The sequence below is a fragment of the Trachinotus anak genome, unplaced genomic scaffold (genome assembly GCF_046630095.1).
Source record: "Trachinotus anak isolate AG129_WGS33_773 ecotype Australia unplaced genomic scaffold, CSIRO_AGI_Tana_v1 ptg000016l, whole genome shotgun sequence".
NCBI classification, from domain to species: Eukaryota; Metazoa; Chordata; class Actinopteri; order Carangiformes; family Carangidae; genus Trachinotus; species Trachinotus anak.
This window is the reverse complement of record NW_027273867.1, coordinates 5,331,382-5,350,216: the sequence shown is the minus strand read 5'-3', so window position 1 is coordinate 5,350,216 and position 18,835 is coordinate 5,331,382. Positions and strand designations below refer to the sequence as shown.

General features: G+C 39.4%; 1 protein-coding gene across 4 annotated transcripts in view; it reads right to left on the bottom strand.

Moving 5' to 3' along the window:
• Positions 1-18,835, bottom strand: part of trappc9 (trafficking protein particle complex subunit 9) — a 218,848-nt gene that overhangs the window by 159,338 nt on the left and 40,675 nt on the right. For all 4 annotated transcript variants that reach the window (XM_071499579.1, XM_071499580.1, XM_071499581.1 and 1 more), the window contains 3 exons: positions 13,860-13,986; positions 13,588-13,720; positions 9,039-9,202 (listed from right to left, as the gene is read on the bottom strand). In XM_071499579.1, the coding sequence (XP_071355680.1) occupies positions 9,039-9,202; positions 13,588-13,720; positions 13,860-13,986 (424 nt within the window). The remainder of the gene's footprint in view (positions 1-9,038; positions 9,203-13,587; positions 13,721-13,859; positions 13,987-18,835) is intronic.

Sequence of the window (18,835 nt, the reverse complement as noted above, 5' to 3'; positions counted from 1 at the left end):
ACAAAATCACTGAAGCAATGCTAATCCCACTCTTTTCTTTTTTTTATTGTTTACAAGTCAAAGGTGTTTTGTCCTTATGAGACATTTGATATGAAAATGCATAAAAGTGTTTTAGAGATCAACTGAGCCAAGCTGTTGTTTGTATCCACAAAAGAGCAATAAGGTAGCAGTGATGAACAAAAGGCCTGTTGGCCGGTATTCAAAAGCAACATAGTTTATGTTTGCTCTTTTTTAAATTATATATCGTAGATTATTGCTTTAAGGGTTTACTTTTTGTTATCTATAAAGTTTCCCATGAATAAATATTTACTTTTGAGAAACTGAGCTCCTATCTCATATGTCAAGAGGCTGTGCTGTGGCAGAAAGAGTAATGTTTTGTTTGCTTTGCCACAGATGTCCTCCTATTGTGACTCTTCATCTTTTATTCATCCAGTTCCCGGAGAGAATGCAGAGAGGGCTTCAGGGAGGCCTTCTCAACCGTGGCCTGTCTGAAGCCACGACCAGGTTGTGACTAAGGAGGCACAGGCAGGTAGAGACAGGGTAATATGATGACCACAGTTGGTAAGCCCCGTCATCGCGGTCACACTACAGCCTCTGACAGAGCACATCGTCCCGATGTACGGCACATGTATGACTGAGGCTCCCGGGGTAATGTGGAAGCAATCTCTACTCACCGTGGTTGGAAGAAAATGAGACAGTGCTAAAACCAACACGTGCAAACTGCCATTGACTGACTCAGCGGGAGTCAGAACAAAAATTATGCACATGCTAGTTCTCACACATGAATTGGTATTTTAAAAAAAGCGGAATGTGCAACTCAGTAAGTTTAAAATACTGTATTCATAACAACGAAGCCCCTGAGTCTCAAAGACCAGCTCCAGTCATGAGAACTCATGCATACCAGACTAGGGTTGAGATCTGTCGACATCTGCTTTGCTAACAAGGTGTTTCTACAGATTCTGTTGTGTGGATCCTGTGGAAGTGGAATAATTTTTAGAATAACTTTCTAAGGTCTGCAGGAGCTGGTCGGTTAGTGGTGCCTATAGTTAAAACTAAATTGGGTGAAATGGCTTTCAGCTGCTATGCTGCCCACTGCTGAACCAGCTCCCAACGGATCAAATCAAATCTGCTCAAACCTTAACTTGCTTGCAAAAGAAGCTAAAAACTGCTCTGTTCTCCACTGCCTTCTCGTTGTCACTTAATCTTGTATGTAAATTTTATATTACCTCTCTTACCATCTGTATTTTTTATTTCTGTTAAGCACATTGAAGGGCCTCTGTGTATGATTATCTGCTATACAAATACATTTGCCTTCTGAATTTCGTATGTATGTTTTTGCTTTTTTTGCATGTTTGACTTGGAGCGATTTTATTGATGATTCAGTGGCCACTGTATTTGGTACAACAGTACAGTCGAATCTTTGGAAAGCACATAATGTTCCATTCTTGGTGACACTGTTGGAAATTAAATGATATGTTTATTACTGAGGTCATGGTTAAAGGTTGTGATGTACTTGACTTAATTATATTGAGAGGTGTTTCTTTTTTGTGTTTTTCTTTTTTTTTTTGTCCTCACTATTTACATACGTGTGAGTGAATAACATGAACAACTCTTTATATAATGCAGTTCAATACAAACTGAAACGTAAAATTGAATCAACACTTCGGTGACAGTGTCACCAAAAACTGACGATTACAGGCATCATAAAAGTAGACTTTATGGTAGAACAGTTGTATTGGATTATAGTAGAACAGACAGGTATACATAATAAAGTGAACTTCCATCTTTGCTACCTTTACATTAAAGACCTCAATGGCTTTGACTTTATTGTGTCATCTTTGACATTTTTTTGTAGTTTTGTGTGGTTTGATGTCGTCCTTTCTATAATGTCAAGGAAAATAAACTAAAAACACTTCAGATCGGGAGGACAGATGGTTTTCTTGAGCCACTACAGAGTGACATGAGTAGGTGGAGATGGAAAGATAAAGGTGAGAGGTGGAAATTCAATAATAAAACATTGTTAGCATTCTACACAACCATCTGTAAAATTCTCATCAAAGTTATTACTTTGGTGTGATCAAGTTTATCTTCCTTTGTATTTACATTGGAGGCAACATTTTATTTCCCTGTGTTTACTACCGGTCATTTTATCCTTTCTGATGTATTGTGTCAACTGTGAAGCGCTTTGTCCAGAAATAGAATAATGTTGAAATAATTCTCCAGGACATTTTACTTTTTCTCTCATTCTCCAATGTGCTTTCCATAACTGGAGAACTAGTCAACCTGACCCTGGGCTCACAACCACTCACTCCCCAGTGGTTTAAGGATTAAGGTTGCAGAGGAAATGGTAAATGAAAGTTATTCTTGATAAGCCTTAATATCTTGAGAATGCCTTGCAAATGAAAGGAAAAAGGTCTTCATTCATCAAATATAAAAGGTTCAGAGGATGATTCCTCATCATTAATGGAGTGAGGTGGTGAAACACCAGTAAAAATCAGATTGACCAGATTAAAAATACATATTCAGTAAAATGTGGTACTTTCTACAAGTGCTGATGTTATTTAAACCACTTCAGCTGAAACCGCAGTGGTTTTAGAAATTACAGCAACAAAAGAGAGTTTCACAGAGAAAAGAACTGGATGATCAATTGCACTGCAATGCAATTAGCAGGTCACGTTGTAGCATGCAGCCCACCAGGCTGCTCTTCCTCTGAGCAAACGTGTGTGCGTTGGCTAAAATGTCATTTTCTGACACCATCAATTAACAGGGGCACAGTGTTAGACCTTGTTATTCAATGATGAAAACTTAGAACACTTTTTGCAAACCTTCTGCTCTCCATAACAGAGACGAGAAACACAAGCTGCAGTGTGGCTGCAGTGCAGAAAGAAGTGAGGTCCAACATGTGCTTATTATCAGCCTACAGAACAAACTGGGAACAATACTAACAAATGTGTTTTGTTTTTTTTCAGATGCAGCTCATCTACTAGCAGCTATCCAGGGGTCACTGTAATTACCATAAAACAACAAAGATTCTGCTACAAACACCGCTTCTATACTGTCTTGAACAAGGGACAGTAAAAATATGATCAACATCTTGATTCAGGGCTGTTGGAAACAGATCTAGTAAGAACATAGTATTAATAGAGTCACTCTGTGTCACACCTGAAGCCTGAAACAGACTGGATACAAGTTCAGATGCAAAAGCATTTTTCTCCATTTCTGGAGTCAAAATTCAAAGTCAAAATTATGTTAAAAGATTATTATTAATTTTTTTTTTTTTTTTTTTTAAATCAGGTGGATGGCTGTGGCTCAGGAGCTAGAGCAGGTTGTCAGTTAAGTGAATGAGTGAATGTGTCTTGTAGTGTAAAGCCCTTTGAGGGGTTGATAAGACTAGAAAAGCACCATGGACTTACAGTCCATTCATCATTAAATAGAAGAAACAAGGATCTTTGGGGAAACATCAGAATACATAGGCCTTTTACTGTCGGCTGCTGGACGGGCGTGGCAGTGTCCGTGTTTGACTGACAGCAGCTGGCAGGCTGACCTCCGGCAGGGGAACGAGAGACAGAGTAAACAATCTTGTGTTGTAGCTTGCAACCCATGGGTAGACAATGTGTTGTTCACAGTGGTATTGAAGTGTAAGGGGCACAACAATATTTAAATGGGCCAAAGCGACATCTGTGACATGTGATACGCAGCAGATATGTATGCTGCAGCAGACAGAAAAGTTGACAGCAGATGGAGTTTCAATCAGACTATTACAGTTCCAAATATCTTAATGTCATCTCATTTATTAAAGCAATAAATAAAAATGGCAGCTCACAACCACAGACCTTCATATGAGAAGACAGACAAAGTCAAAAAGTCAATTAGATCTAAAATTTGATCAAATTAAATGAGCCATGTGGGTTATTTCTATACTCTGTAATCTAATGAGGGTTAGCTTCTACATCTTAGTGAGAAATGGGACATAGGTGGCATGTTGTTCTTTATTAAAAAAATGTATGCCGATTGTGAGATTGTCTGCCATGGAACACCTTGACACCTTCACTTCAGTCAGCTGAGGGAGGATAATTTCCATCCATCTGTGCAAACAAATACAATACAATTGCAAGCACAACAGCCGCTAATAAACAAGGTAACGCTGCTCACAAATGCAACATTAACAAAAAGATTCTGAATGAGACAGTGGACGTGAGATGAGTGGAGACAATTTAGAAAACTGATATATTACCTGCTATTCCCAGAAAAACAACAGGAGGAGGTTGAGATATTAAGAAGAAATCTGTGTCACATGATAATGATGAAGCAAAATGAACCTTAATAAGACCGTTTTATTTGTGTGTCAAAGCTGTTTTGTGACCTAAAATAGCTAAAACAATCCTGACTGCAAAGGTAGCGATAGACTGAAGACTGATAACATTATCTTAGCTTCCAGACACTGCTGCTGAGTTTCTTCAAGGACAACAACAATAGAGAGAGACGAGGAAAAAAGTTATTTTGATGTGAAAGAATGAATACATATATAACAATATGTTAAACTGCCAATAGCATACTAAAATTCTTCTATCATCACTTTGTGACATATTATACATGACTGTTTTGAAAAACATGACTGTTTTTTTCAGGTTCTATATATACTAATAAAGTTACATCTTAAGGATAGGGCTGGTAATTATTCAATATTACTAAAAGATATTAGAGTACATATAATAGTTAAGTCCACTACCTAACAGGACAAGGGAAAGAAGAAGAGATGAGAAGGGTGGGGGTTGAAGGGACAGCAGGAGCAGGAGACAGTAAATCTGGCACGTTTACTCTAGCCTTTATTTTTTAGGTATTTAAGGTATCAAAAGAAAGAATATTGTTTCAATACTGAAACTCTATTAGTGAAAGATAATATAATTTGGTTTGTTGATATTAGCTCTGAAATACACAAATATGATGGGACAAGAAAACGCAAATATAACAGTCATTGTATTACCATCAACCTTTTTTATGCACATTTTCAAATTGCATCCAAAATTTGAATTAGATTAATACATGAAACAAACAGAAATGCCATATTTCCATCATGTTTTCCATGTGGTTTTCCACTGACTGACAAGCTTTTAGTTATGTCATCTTTCTGCACCCTCCTCTTCTGCAAAGGTTTAATGGCACCGAACAGTCAACACCAGCTGTCAATGCATCCAACTACCAGTATTCACATTAACAGCAGTGGAATGAAACACACATGAACTGATATTATCTTTTATCAATTCTCTGGAAATGTGGTTAATATCTGCACTACATTTGAATGGATACTTGACTATTCTGGATGGATATGGAAAAAAGGGCAAACAAAGGAATATAAAGAAGTGAAGGAGCTGTCCCCCCATAGGGACTAAAGGTTTTACACATTTTAAAGAAAGAAGAAGACAGCTTGCACGCAGTACAAAAAGATGAAGCTAAAAACAAAGACAAGAAACTTGAAAACAAGGTTGAAGATGACGATGACTCATTCACAAAATGTGTAAACAATTAAGACACAAAGGAAAGCTTTGTTGGTGGGTAGTCTTTTGGCCATTTTGTGTTTCATTTTTATCTTTCTCTTGACTATAGTCTTGCAGCCATTTCAAACCTCAAGCAGCAAAAGCAAAAGTGGGAAAGAATTGTAGTTTTGTTCATTTATTACATTAATCACTCGAATGTATCTTTTTATCCACATTTATGAAATCTCTCAATGACCAAGTTGGAGGATTTAATAAACCTCTAGTCTATTAGTTGTTTTTTTTCTTGTGTTTTTTAATTTTTTACCTAAAATTAGTCATTTTGAATTTCTTAATTTTTGCTTGTGTTTGTATTATTTAAATAAAGTACACAGCTGAAGTTAGAGTAAATGGTTCAAGCTCATTCATTTAGTTTTTAGTATTTGTTGAAAGTCTTAGAGTGAAAGTACAGATGGTGTTTTTCAAACTGAGGTCCAGCTGAGTCAGTTTTCTTTGCTTCTTCATCCAACTCTGAAAAAAAAAAAGATTCCCTAGGAGGCAAAACTGTATCTGCAGCCTAAATCATCTCTAACAACCACAACAACAGTTCTATTTCAAAGAGACCTCTTCTTAACTACAGATACTATGTTGTACGTTGGAGTTCGGCCAGTGGGAACCAGAGAGGCTGTGAAAGGTTCACTGGACAAGTGTCTTCAAACCCCAGACTATTTTAATTAGACTCCTGTACTATTTAACATGGACAGGCCAATTCTTATCCACCTTAGAGCAAGAGCTGGACTGGGCTACTGTACAGAGGTTCCCAGGCAACAACAGAAACACACAGTAATTCTGTCAACACACTGTCATTAAATCTACATCAGGGCTGGTCACCAAAGGTTTTTTCCTCTCCCTGCACAGTATAGAGTCCTTGACATGTTTGTGAGAGGAAAGCATGAAAAGTGACACTGACAGAAGCTGCCTGGTAGGACAAGATCTTTGAGCATTAACCCCTGGACAGAGGAGACATTATTGTGGTCTGTCTTCAATTAAACACAGAACCCTGAGGCCACTTTGGAAATGTCAGATCAATTTCCATATATACTGCTGCGGCTCCTCTGTTCATCACTGTGTGATTGAACTTCTGCTGAGAGAGGAAGAAGTTGTGGTATGTGATTAACAAAAGTAGATTCTGAGGATATTCGGCACTATTTTGTCTGTGTGGTAAAGCCTGTAGTGAACTAGTTAGGTATGTTTTGAGAAAGGCAGGTCAACAACATCAGTACAGTGACAACAAAGTCAAAGGCTTCGTTTGCACAAAGACAGAGAACAAAATGATAAAGCTGGGTTACCTGAATACAGTCAATGTGAAGTATAATTTTATAGCCAAACATTTGTCTTGGTTTGGCTAAATATACTGCAGTGCAATTAGAAACACTGACATCCCACTAAAGTGGCCAATTGTGCTGGAAACTCCAAAAGCATTGCTGCTGTGAAGTATCTTTACTAGTTTCAGAGCCATAGTTGTCATTTTCCCATGCAGCACTCCCATTGTTTAAACAGCAAGTACAGTTGCACCCATCTGAGAGCCCATGGGCATGGTGGTCTTTAAATGAGGTGTGGTCAGGCTCATTGTCGGCGCATGGCTTCTTGATGCAGCGGAAAACGGTTGTGTGGATTAGCAAGAGCCTACATAGGCGGGTGAACAAAGCGCTGAACTCCACACACATACATACACACAAACACACACATGCATGCACATAAAACTGATACTGTGGAGGAGATCACAGACAGACTGAATAGTTATGTGGGTTTCTCTGCCTGCTTGGTTTTTGTAGTTGGAAAAAACTTTCAGCCCTAATTCATTTTTCCCGAGGTAATGGGGGGAAAAAGGGACAGTGAACGAGAGAGAGAGGGAGGGAGGGAGAGAGAGGGAGAGCACCTCCCCCACTATGAAAGAAATCTGTTTCCTCTGCAGAGAAGTGTTCATTCTTACTACCTGGCAAAGCCACCATCATAATAGCCATCCGCCAAGGTGCAAGAGCTTCTGGCTTTCAAAGGAATAGGTGATGGCTCTCTGATTGGTTAATTCCATGCTATGGCCAAAACACACCCATGATTAGTAAAGAGACTAAGTACAACCCTTTTGAACTAAAGGCCTGGCACAGCAGCCATTTTTTCTGCCATTTAATTAGCAAAAGTGGATTTGGACACACCCTAAATGCACTTGCCCCATCTTTAGACCATGCGTTTTGATCACTAAAATAGAAGTGATTTAGTAACAGTGTAATCCTTACATAGTTTGTCCACCAGGGAGAGCTGACTGTTAACTGTAAAATGTCCCACTCACTGTATTTTAGCCAAAATTCTTAAAAAAAAAAAACACTGGAGATACCATTTGTTGTTTCCTTGGTCACAAATCTTTTAGAACTAGATTTAAGGGATCTATATCAGGAACCCTTTGTAAGTTTTGCTATTGTTACATAGGCAGTGTTAGTATAACAGCTGTTTACTTACCAGTCCTGCCAAGAGCTTCAGCCATCTTTGAGTTTACAGGACAACAGATTATAATACGCCCTGTGAGCAGCACTATGACCTCAGGGATGTACAGGGATGGATACTACAGTGACTCGGTATCAGAAAGTTAAGAGATGTCCGACCAGGCCAGGGCTAGCTGGTTAGCATGCTAACTTCAGTAGAAGAAATGATGTGATAGAAATAGAATCAAAACAAGAGGGTTTCTTTTCACTGCTGGAGACAGCTCTTGGCAGGTAAAGGAACATCTAAAGTGTCTTCTAGACTGGTAAATAAACAGCTGTTAATGCTAAAATTGGCTATACAAAATATAATAAAAAGAAATAGGTCATTTACTGTCTAAAATGAATATTGGACAATATTTGTTATCTTAAATATTGACATCAATATCATATCTTCATATTGTACTGTACTGTATTATACTGTATATACTGTAGCTGCCGACTGGTTGACACGTGCCATCTACAGGACAGGAAAGTTATAGCTTCTGACACTTGTGCCACTTTCATAACTTTGTGTGTACTGTATTAAAAAAATGGCAGATTTTTTTTGTTTTTTTTCACACAGACAGTGAGACACAGACAAAAAAGCAGGAGGCAGAGACATAGTCAGGGTGAGGGGGACTGCAGAGATCTGAGAGCCTGAGCAGGTGTTGTACAAAGAGATGGAACAAAGAGTGAAAAGCCATGGGGGCATGAAAGATGTACAACCAAAGACAATGGGTAATGACCTCTGTGGCACTGCGGATATGTTTACTGCAAGAGACTGAAGCACAAACTCTGTTGGCGATGACGTACATCAAAGGCTGTCCTGACTAAAATAGTACTGATAAAGCAAAGTACACAGCAGTAATGTCAATAAATCTTACGTAAAGGTTATTAATCTGGATATTGTCGGGTCTTTCCCCTTTGTTGTTTTGTACTGACACAACTTCCTGTCTGACTTTCTTGAGTCAGAAATGAAAATGACTCAGAACTTTAAAAAGTAGAATCGACAGTTTACTTTAGTGATGTTGATGGGGGGCGAGGCACTAACCTTTGGTGCTGACAATCTTAGAGGTGAGTTCCAGAGTCTCAATGTCCTCGGAGCCAATGTTCTCCAGGGTGATGGTCAGCTGCTGGGTCTCTCCATTGAAAAGCTGGACAGACACAGTGCTGGACAATTCTTCTTTGGACATGGGCTGAGGCGTGTGCGCCGACCTGTTTAGGTTTAAAGAGCAGGAAGAAGCTTTCAGAGCTTTTTATTTTTTTAATCTATTTGTTTTAGTTGCTTTAATTGTGTTAGGATAAAAAAATGTAGAAAGTAAAAAGTTATCAGGCTTGTGTTGGTGAGGACAGGTTTGATGTTGTTTGATGTGATGCAAACAGATGCATTATACTTTTATCATAACTGTAAAAACAATTATTCAGGGATTAATCAACCAGACATGTGAAAACAGATGTTTAAAATGCCCTCCTGCACATTTTAATGAAGATGACAAATGTTTTTTGGAATCTCATTAGCTGGAAAGTCATTTGTTGATGGCTTTTTTTCCCTGCATTGGGTTGGTACTGCTGAGAGTTTGGAACTGCTTTCAAATATTTGTGGCCTTTGATATCAAACCTGATTGAGGGTGTTGTTAAAGTAATTAATATATGAAAGACAGGTGCAACCAAATCCACCTTTACACCATTTCCACCAGTTAAAAATGGCAAGTTATACCTGAGATATATGTGAAAAGGTCACTTACTACAGGCCTGATTTCAAGCCTTATGTCAAACGTTATTAAGAATGGTCAGTGGATCATGCACAGTACTGATGAAGGACTCATCCTGCATTTATTGGGTAAATGTTTTACTCATAATGGCACTCAATTCAGAAGACAGCAAAGTATTGACATCATAAACTGTATGTATAACCCTGGCACAATGAATATAATAGTCAATTAAAGGAGGTATCTCCAATTTTTCGCTGCCACCAAATGTAGTTTCTCGCTGGGAGTGGGTGGTGGTGACTGTGGCTTGAAAAGAGTTTCAGCCATCATTGTGTTTACAAGACAAAAGATTATAATACTCCCTCTGAGTAGCACTATGTCTACTGGGCAGATTGAAGACTACAGTGAGTCACTATCCTACCATGCTAACTTCAGTAGAAGAAAAGATGTGATACAGACAAGAGTTAACATCGGTGTTGCTTTCCACCACTGGAGAAAGCTCATACTGAGTAAAGGAATCATATTTGATGCTAAACTCACAGCATTTCTTCTAGGCTGGTAAGTAAGTAGCTGTTAATGCTAACGGTGGCTGTGTAGCAACATCAAAACATACAAATAGTTAATTTCAAGAGTAAATCAACGCTGAATCACATAAGCAATAATCTGCTGATCCTTTGCTAATACTTTGTGTGTTTGAACTGTATGTCTTGTATGTCTGCCCACACCTCAGTCAGTGTATTTCCATCAGCTGTCAAAATCTGAACACCAGCAGCTTATGCTCACAGAGCTGCCATCTGTTTTTACAAAGTGATGCAAATACTGGACCAAAAGAGAATGTCCAAGATTATACAAGATCAGCGTGGGTGCTCTCTACAACCTCATTATACATGCACATGTATAACTTTAAAATGCAACAAACACTGTGCCTGAGGGTAGAATTGTAATGCCAGTCATCACCAGCTGCCTATACGTTTGGTCTGAGCTTGACAGCAGGTCAAGACAAAAATAACTCTTTGAAATGTTGCTGACATTTTTGTATGTATGGTGAATGTATTTCTGGAAGTTATAATAGAACAAAGATGGGAAACTTTCTAAGCAAAAAAAAAAAGAAAAATCATGGGCAGCAGATCTTTCTCTCCTTTAGAGCCTTACAGTACAACATTTTTATAAAACAAGGCAAAAGCCACAGCTCTATGTTCTGTGGCTTATAAATAATTGAAGCTAATGTGTAACACTGAGGTTGGTAATATGAAAAAAGAAAAGATGTCAGTACTGCAGTTTTGGACTGGAGGGAAGAAGATATCAAAGCAGTCAGTAAAACACCTGTTAGACTGACGTCAAAGAAGAAGGTCTACCTGTGGACCCAGTGAGTTCACCCAAGAGACCACACATTACATTCCCATTCTATTTGTTTCATATGTCTGCTGCAGGACTCGTTCAGCACCAGAGTATAAAAAAAGATTTTCCACATCAAAAGCCACTGAAGTGCTGTACTTACAGGCATGACCCAAACAGTGGATTCTGCAGCAGGTCCACTGTCAGAATGATTTACAACACTCAGCCAGGGTGCTCTACCTGTTATTTTCTGGTAGTAATACCCAGCAGTAACAGCCCATGATTTCTCCTCTCATGTTTCCTATTACTAAATTTTATTTCACTTCACAGGATGTACAAGGAAACAAATTCACCTGCTGCTCTGATGTTTAAGTTATCAGTGTCTGCAGATATGTCTGATAAAGGATGAAATGCTCCACTAATATTATCGGTTTTGTTGTTATGCAGCCATGAGGAGACTGTTTTAACTGTTTGAATGCATAACAATACAGTGTGTGAGTTAAATGTGCAATATCAGTTAAGCTGTAATTTGAACATCACTTGAGAAAACTAAGTGCTAACTGTCATCATCAGCATTAATTAGCAGTTTAAGTCACAGCCACCTCCAATTATCAAAAATATTTAATCATATTTATTCTGAAAACAGCATTACTTTTTACCACTGGCAATTTATTGATTCACAAAACTCACCTGATTTTATTTCATTGTGAAAGTGCTCTATTGATAGTTTACAAACAATGACAGTTTCATATACTCATAATATTTAAAAATTTAGTCTTGTGTTTTTATTTTAGAAAGATAGTTAGGTCAGAATCTGGTTCTGAATAACAGGGTTGGGTCCACAAACCTGGTCCTGATCTGGGTTTCAAGTGTGACAGTCAGCTCCCAGGGCTGAAAAATGAGGCCAACACAGAAATGCCAAAAACTGCTGTTCCTCAAATGACAACTTGAGTCTTGCTCCAAAAGTGAGTCAATCCCCCTAAACTCTCATGTTTAAATGCCAAAGTTCACAGCCGAAATAATCATGTTTACAGACTGGTACAAAAATGATTTTCGTCTCTATAGCTAATTTCCCCTTTCAAGACAACTGTCCAGCAGGTACATTTTTATGTAACTCACCTCAACTCACTAAGGCTTTAAGAGATATGCATTATCAATTAATAACATGTATTATTATAAATTATCATTAATTAATAATTGTCCACTTTGAGTGACAGGTGGGTGAGCATATGCTTGCCATAAACGGGCATAGACCAAAGTCTCAGGTCCACTCACGCTCCACCTCTTTGTCCATTAACCGGGAGTTGGGCAGAGTCAGGTGCTGCCAAGATGGCGAAAGCAGAGCAGCCAACTCTGAGCTTTAAAACCACGCTTCAGAAGCTTGTGGGTGACGTCATTGTATGTATGTTTCTAAGTATGAAATGCTGCTCTGTACTAAGGGATGAATTAGCTTTTAATCACACTATGAAACCACAATAGGGTTACTATAGAATAACTATAGCTTGTATTAGCTGTAACTTTCAGCCCACTCCACCACAAAGCCTTCTCATCTCTTAACAATGAGTCAGTGCAGAAACATTTCATAACCTGACCAGTTACCTTTTGTTACTTGTTAGGAAGTTGAGTATCAACACTATGGAAGTACACCACAGTGTGTGCGTAGAAGGACAATGACACATTTTTCATTGTTTTGGCTCGACACTCCAGCACAGTGGATGTGAACTGAAACAGTGACTGTGAGGTTAAAGTGCTGACTTTCAGCTTTAAGGGTGATTGAGGATGTTCACATCATTCGTGGGTGAACAGAGTAGGACTCGTTGCCCTTTTTATATTTTTATGGCCAAACAGAAATGCTCTTGTCTGTACAGTGAGTCACCTGACCTCAGTTAACTCAGCATGTGTTGTCACTTACTCAGCCAAACATGTTACCACATATTAAATATTACATATTTATTGAAGTTTAACTAAAAGTGTCCTATAAAACTGTGGGGCGTGTATAAAAGGCAGTAACCCCCATCATTAGTTTTTATCTTATGTGGATATAAATTAGCCCAAGTGTTGGTCCTTTAATCTTATGATGATTGTGCCATTTCAATGTGCTTAAGGTGATAGTTCAAGTTATTTGACGTGGGGTTGTGTGAGGTCGTCATGCATAGTCAGTGTGTTACCTGCAGCCTCTCCTAACTGGCAGTGTGTTGATCTGAATCTACTGCAGCTAATACACTGATTTTGCATGACTACCTCTCACATCCCACATCAAATAACCCAAACTATCACTTTAAGTAAAGAGAAATCTGTGCTCCAGCTTATGGACTGCACTGTAAACTTGTCAAATGATCTGGTTCACTAGTTCCTCAAATTGTAGCCGACCCAAATGTTGTATCATCTGTTACATGTTAAATATTATGTTATGATCTGTAGCACAGTCCAGTCAGTGAGACAAAATGCCTTGATGTTTTGTTTAACCCACAACCAGTCATAAAAAAGGACGGTTTTTGGTGTTTCACAGCAGATATGAGACGTCACTACATCATGCAAGAGCACAGAGTTTCTGACCGTGGTAAAGAAGTGCTGAGCTGGAGGCGAGGAAGGGAGGGAATGACCTCCACCAAACAACCGCTAGTCTTCACACCAGGCAGGCCCTCCAGCAGGCAATCACTGGTCACACCAAACACTGACGTGTGGTAACCTGGGTTTAGGGTGATATGATGAAGTTCATGAGGTGAGCCCAATGTTACAATCAAGGCTAAAAACACACGGCAATGTAGGCAACTGAAATCACATCTAATTTAACCAGCTCATTAAAATGTGTTTTAAGGTGGACTCACCGTTGACAGTTATGTTGCCGGCCGTACGTGGCACGCCAACCAGAGTGACAGGGTACAGGCCAGACTCTGCAGGCAGCGACAGTGCAGCAGGCAGTGATTCAAACTCCACTCCAGAGGTCAGCAAACCCTGAACACGACATAAAACATGATGGTGATCAACATACGACAGGCAGAAAGAAAACTTTCAACAAACCATAAAGGAGAGATAAGTATGATTCTTAGTACAATCCACCTCTGGACCAAACAGGAGGACACAGAGATCAGATCTGATATATGATCTAATGTGAATCAGCTGAGTTTAGAAGACTGGAATAAAATATATTGTGTAATTATACAAACCTACATAACCTACGTGTTATAAAAGAAGGTCATAGCTGGTTAAGCAAGGATGATAACACACACACACACACACACACACACACACACACACACACACACACTTGCTGAACCATATGTATATGTATATATGTATGTATGTATGTATGTGTGGATATGCATATGTAGTGAAGAGTTTGATACAGACCACTATAATTTTGAAGACAGTGAAAACACATATGAAGTTTTGGATATAAAATGTCAATTCATCATTTTATTCTGTTGGATATTTGTGAGAAATTTGGTCATAATGAGCAAATGAATTTTTGAGTCATGGCCAAAAACATGTTTTGTGAGGTCATAGTGACATCTGACCTCTGACCACCAAAATCTAATCAGTTCATGCTTAAGTCCAAGTGAACGTTTGTGCCTAATTTGAAGAAATAACCTCAAGGCTTTACTGAGATATCACATTCCATCACAAAGAACACCTTAGTGGAAAATGTAACAGTGGTTAGGGAGACCCACTGAGAAAACAATGCCCATGTACTGTAGAGAGATTAGGCTTTTTTTAAAAAGCCAGAAAACTGGAAACAATGCTGTGTCAAAACAAGTGACTACAAAACTTCTATCTACAAATTTAATCTCATAGCCTGTATTTGACACTTTGTGCACTCCACAATAACGTGGCCACCACTGAAAGGAGAGTGATGTGCAGCTGTCTGATCCCCCACTACCAGTTTACTGTGAAGTATCTCTGTTTCCAACTGTGCTCCATCATCTTAATCCACCCATGATGTCCTGAAGATTAAACCTTTGTCAGCATGAGATGGTCATTTCCATGGAAGAAAACTGTTCTCCATGGGAAATGGCCACTTGAGCTATATATGCCTGAGAAGTGATTAAATATAGGTCCTACAGATCACAACACAGAAGGACCATGGGTCAGACAGCTTTCAAACTCAGCAGTCCACATTCACACTGGGCACTGCAGAGACCAGAATATCTCATGCCAAGGTTTTTCATCCATTAGAAAATCTTGTGCTGGCCCTCCAAATGGTAGTTCTGAGCCCTTTAATTAAAGCTGAGTGGTGAATTTAAATAAACTCAGAAAAACCTATAATAATATGATATACAAGAACTGCTCCAAGTATGTTCTGGTTTAATGCAGCTTGGGTTCCTGCAGTTTTAGATATAATCTTTATTGGTTATGGTAACACTGTGCTCACAATAAGACAGGTTTGTTTCTTGACCTGTGAGACTTATTTTGAGAGATGTCACCACAGATCTTAGTAATTAAATTGGTGCATTTTTATTACCGAGAGGAAGTAAAGCAAAAACGTGCAACTTTTACAATCACCCTTTACAAAGGATCTTATTTCTGACCCAAAAACAGCTATGACACCCTGATGGAGTAAATTTCAAGGACTGTGAAATTAAGAAAGAAACAATCAACCATACAGACAGTCTAATCATAGTCCTGTGGTGGCGTCACCAGCTTCACTGTCCTAGTAAAGTGAAGTTCTTCATGAGGTTGAATTAAGATCTTGAATATGACATTTCCAGACTGTAAAATGTAAATGTAAAATTACTCTTGCCGGGTTTCACAAATGCCATTCACTAAGGTAGCATTCAGACCAACTTTTGTCCCATTTGAAAAAACACAAGCCTCTTATTTATTTGAAGGTGGCCACTTCGACACAGTGGGGGGGCTGTTACAGGCTGTTACAGTGGGGCTATTACAGGATGTTACAGAGGGGCTGTTACAGGCTGTTACAATGGGGCTGTTACAGGATGTAACAGAGGGGCGGCTGTTACAGGCTGTTACAGTGGGGCTATTACAGGATGTTACAGAGGGGCTGTTACAGGCTGTTAAAGTGGGGCTGTTACAAGATGTAACGGAGGGGCTGTTATAGGATGTTACAGTGGGGCTGTTATAGGATGTTACAGTGGGGCTGTTATAGGATGTTACAGTGGGGCTGTTACAGGCTGTTACAGTGGGGCTGTTACAGGCTGTTTCAGTGGGGCTGTTACAGGCTGTTTCAGTGGGGCTGTTATAGGATGTTACAGAGGAGCTGTTACAGGATGTTACAGAGGGGCTGTTACAGGATGTTACAGAGGAGCTGTTATAGGCTTGGACATCAACTGTAGGTTCTCAATATATTATGGCAAATGACACTTTGATTAAAAAAATAAATACTGAAATATACAGCATGTAGTTGTCAAACTGGCTGCAGTGACAAGCTGAGTCTAATTTACAATCAGAACAGGCCTGTATGTACCTTTAAAGTTCTCGTTGAATGTGTAATCATGCCTCCTCAGAATAACTATATTTACATTCCAAGTACACAGCGCCTGGTTGCACAAGGCAGACTGAGGTGACGTAATGACTGCATCAATCCCTAACAGCAGACACTACCTCACTGGAGGGAAGGCTGCCGAAGAGCTGAGCCTCCGAGGTGCCACGGCTGTGATTTAAACTCTCCTTGCTTTCACTTCAGGATATTATACGCCTTTATTGGCTCGCAGAAGTATCACTGTTAACCTATTGGAAATAGCTCATTTGCATTCAGCTTTGAAAAGGTTAATTAGCCTGTTTCATTAACAATAACGATTACAGCATGTGCAAAGTGAATTGTATTGTTTTTGCTCATGTGCATTGACTTCATAGTGCAACAAGTATGCAGTTAACCTTTTGTTCTGCTTTAACTAATGCTCTGATTATAGTATAATTATTATTGTTGATAATGATTATTTCTTTGTTTGGAATATAACTACACATGTGATAGCAACTAAGAGTCATGCAGAGAAAGAAGAAGAAATATCAGATTCCGAGTATTAATGTGGCTAATAATTTAAACAATATGATGATTTAAATTATTTGCAGTAAATTAAGTAAATGAAAGACAAGCCTAAAAGAATCATTTGCTGTTTCACTTGTTTTTGTGGAGAGAATGACAGTGACCCGTCTGAAAATGAAAGGTGGGGGTTGTGGTAAAAAGCACCACTTTAATAGAAAATCGATAAAGCACAAAGAAAAGCTGGGTATTAGTGCTGGAGTCATGTGGTGACTGAGATGCAGTGCCTGTCTTGCCAAACTGCAGGGTCACCTTGGTGACGGAAGATGGAAAAGTGACCTTGTGTGTGTGTGTTTGTGTTTCACAGTGTGCCTCCATGAGCTGGTTTATATACCAGTGGATATATGGTTGCTCGGGTCTAACAGCAGTCACTTTGTCTGGGGTACAGAGGAGCTCTTGGCAGCTTGCGTCACCCTGTCTGTCTCTACCTGCATGACTCTACAACACCACCTGAGGTTCCCAGCTGTTGTGGAGCTGTTAAGGGCCTCAGCCTCCATCTGTGACCTGATCAATTCACCTGTAGGTGGGGAGGAGTTAATGACATCCTTATCACTATTTGACCTTTGTTTGACCTCACAGCAACTTTGCAAACTGGCGGCTCCAAATATTAGACTGAACTTTAATACACAGAACAATAAGGCTGTGACATCGGAGTGGAGATGTTTCCCCGCTCATTCCAATTAAAGCCCCTAAAAAGTTCTTCAGGCTTGAAAATGTGTTGGGCATGATTATTAAGCCAGTGTTATACTTTTCGCATGCATGAGTACACAAGGGTCCACTGGGGTCTGTGTGACAAAAAGGTTGTCATCAGAGGGTGTTCATGAGGCTCTGGTGTGGACTTCTGCATACCCACCAATTTGTTTTGCCTAGGCTACAAGTGTACCAGCTGTGCATGAGCTGGTCCGCTGCTAACCTCACCCCTACAATTCATCTTTTATTGGAACTAATGCCTCAAATATTGTTAACAGAAAAATGTATTTAGTAGTTTTTGTGCTGTGCAGAAAAGCAGTTTACAGTTGTTTCTTTTGTAATGGATGCATGGGGAAAAGTATTTTTGGGCATATGCCTGTGACCTGCAATTCTGATCATGAACATACATGAGAAAACTTCACATAGCAGTTTACAACCCGAGACTTTATCAAAGTGAGTCAAAGAAAAAAAATCTAATCTGCAGCTCTCAGGGAATTATTTCCTACTTTTTTGGAACGGGTTTGTTTTTTGCTTTTGAAGCTCTGACTCATTACGTCAATGTTTCAGAGGGATGGGACTCACTCTTCTCTATTGCAGCCAAACTTTGTGATCCAGTGAGGTGACACAAATTTAGCTCACTGGAGCTTTAACTCATAAACAACTGCCTGCTGATTACTCCTCCAGTTTAAACACTTTCCAGATGTTCCAAACCAGTTGTCGCCCGTGTTTCCTGTGTCTGTAACAGCATGTGCTATTATCAGACGAGGCAGAACGGCTAAATCAAACCAGCGAGACCTGTCCAACTCTATTTGGTGTCAGCTCTGAGACAGCCACCACAGTTAAGAGGCCACTGTCTTCATTTACACTCTGCCAAAAAACTTTCACGGCAATTTGTTCTCGACTTTCCAAATAATTAAAGGCAACATCACTTTTGACGGGTAGAACATTCGTGAGACACCGTGTGCGCTGCTGCTCTCGAACAGCTGAAAGTAGGCCTCTCTCTGATGGCCCTTTATTGAGCTCGATGACTGCTTTGCATTTCAAGGCTGTCCCACATCACTGCATTCATAAACAGACACAGCCGTGAGCAGGAAGAAAAGCAATTTAATTGGT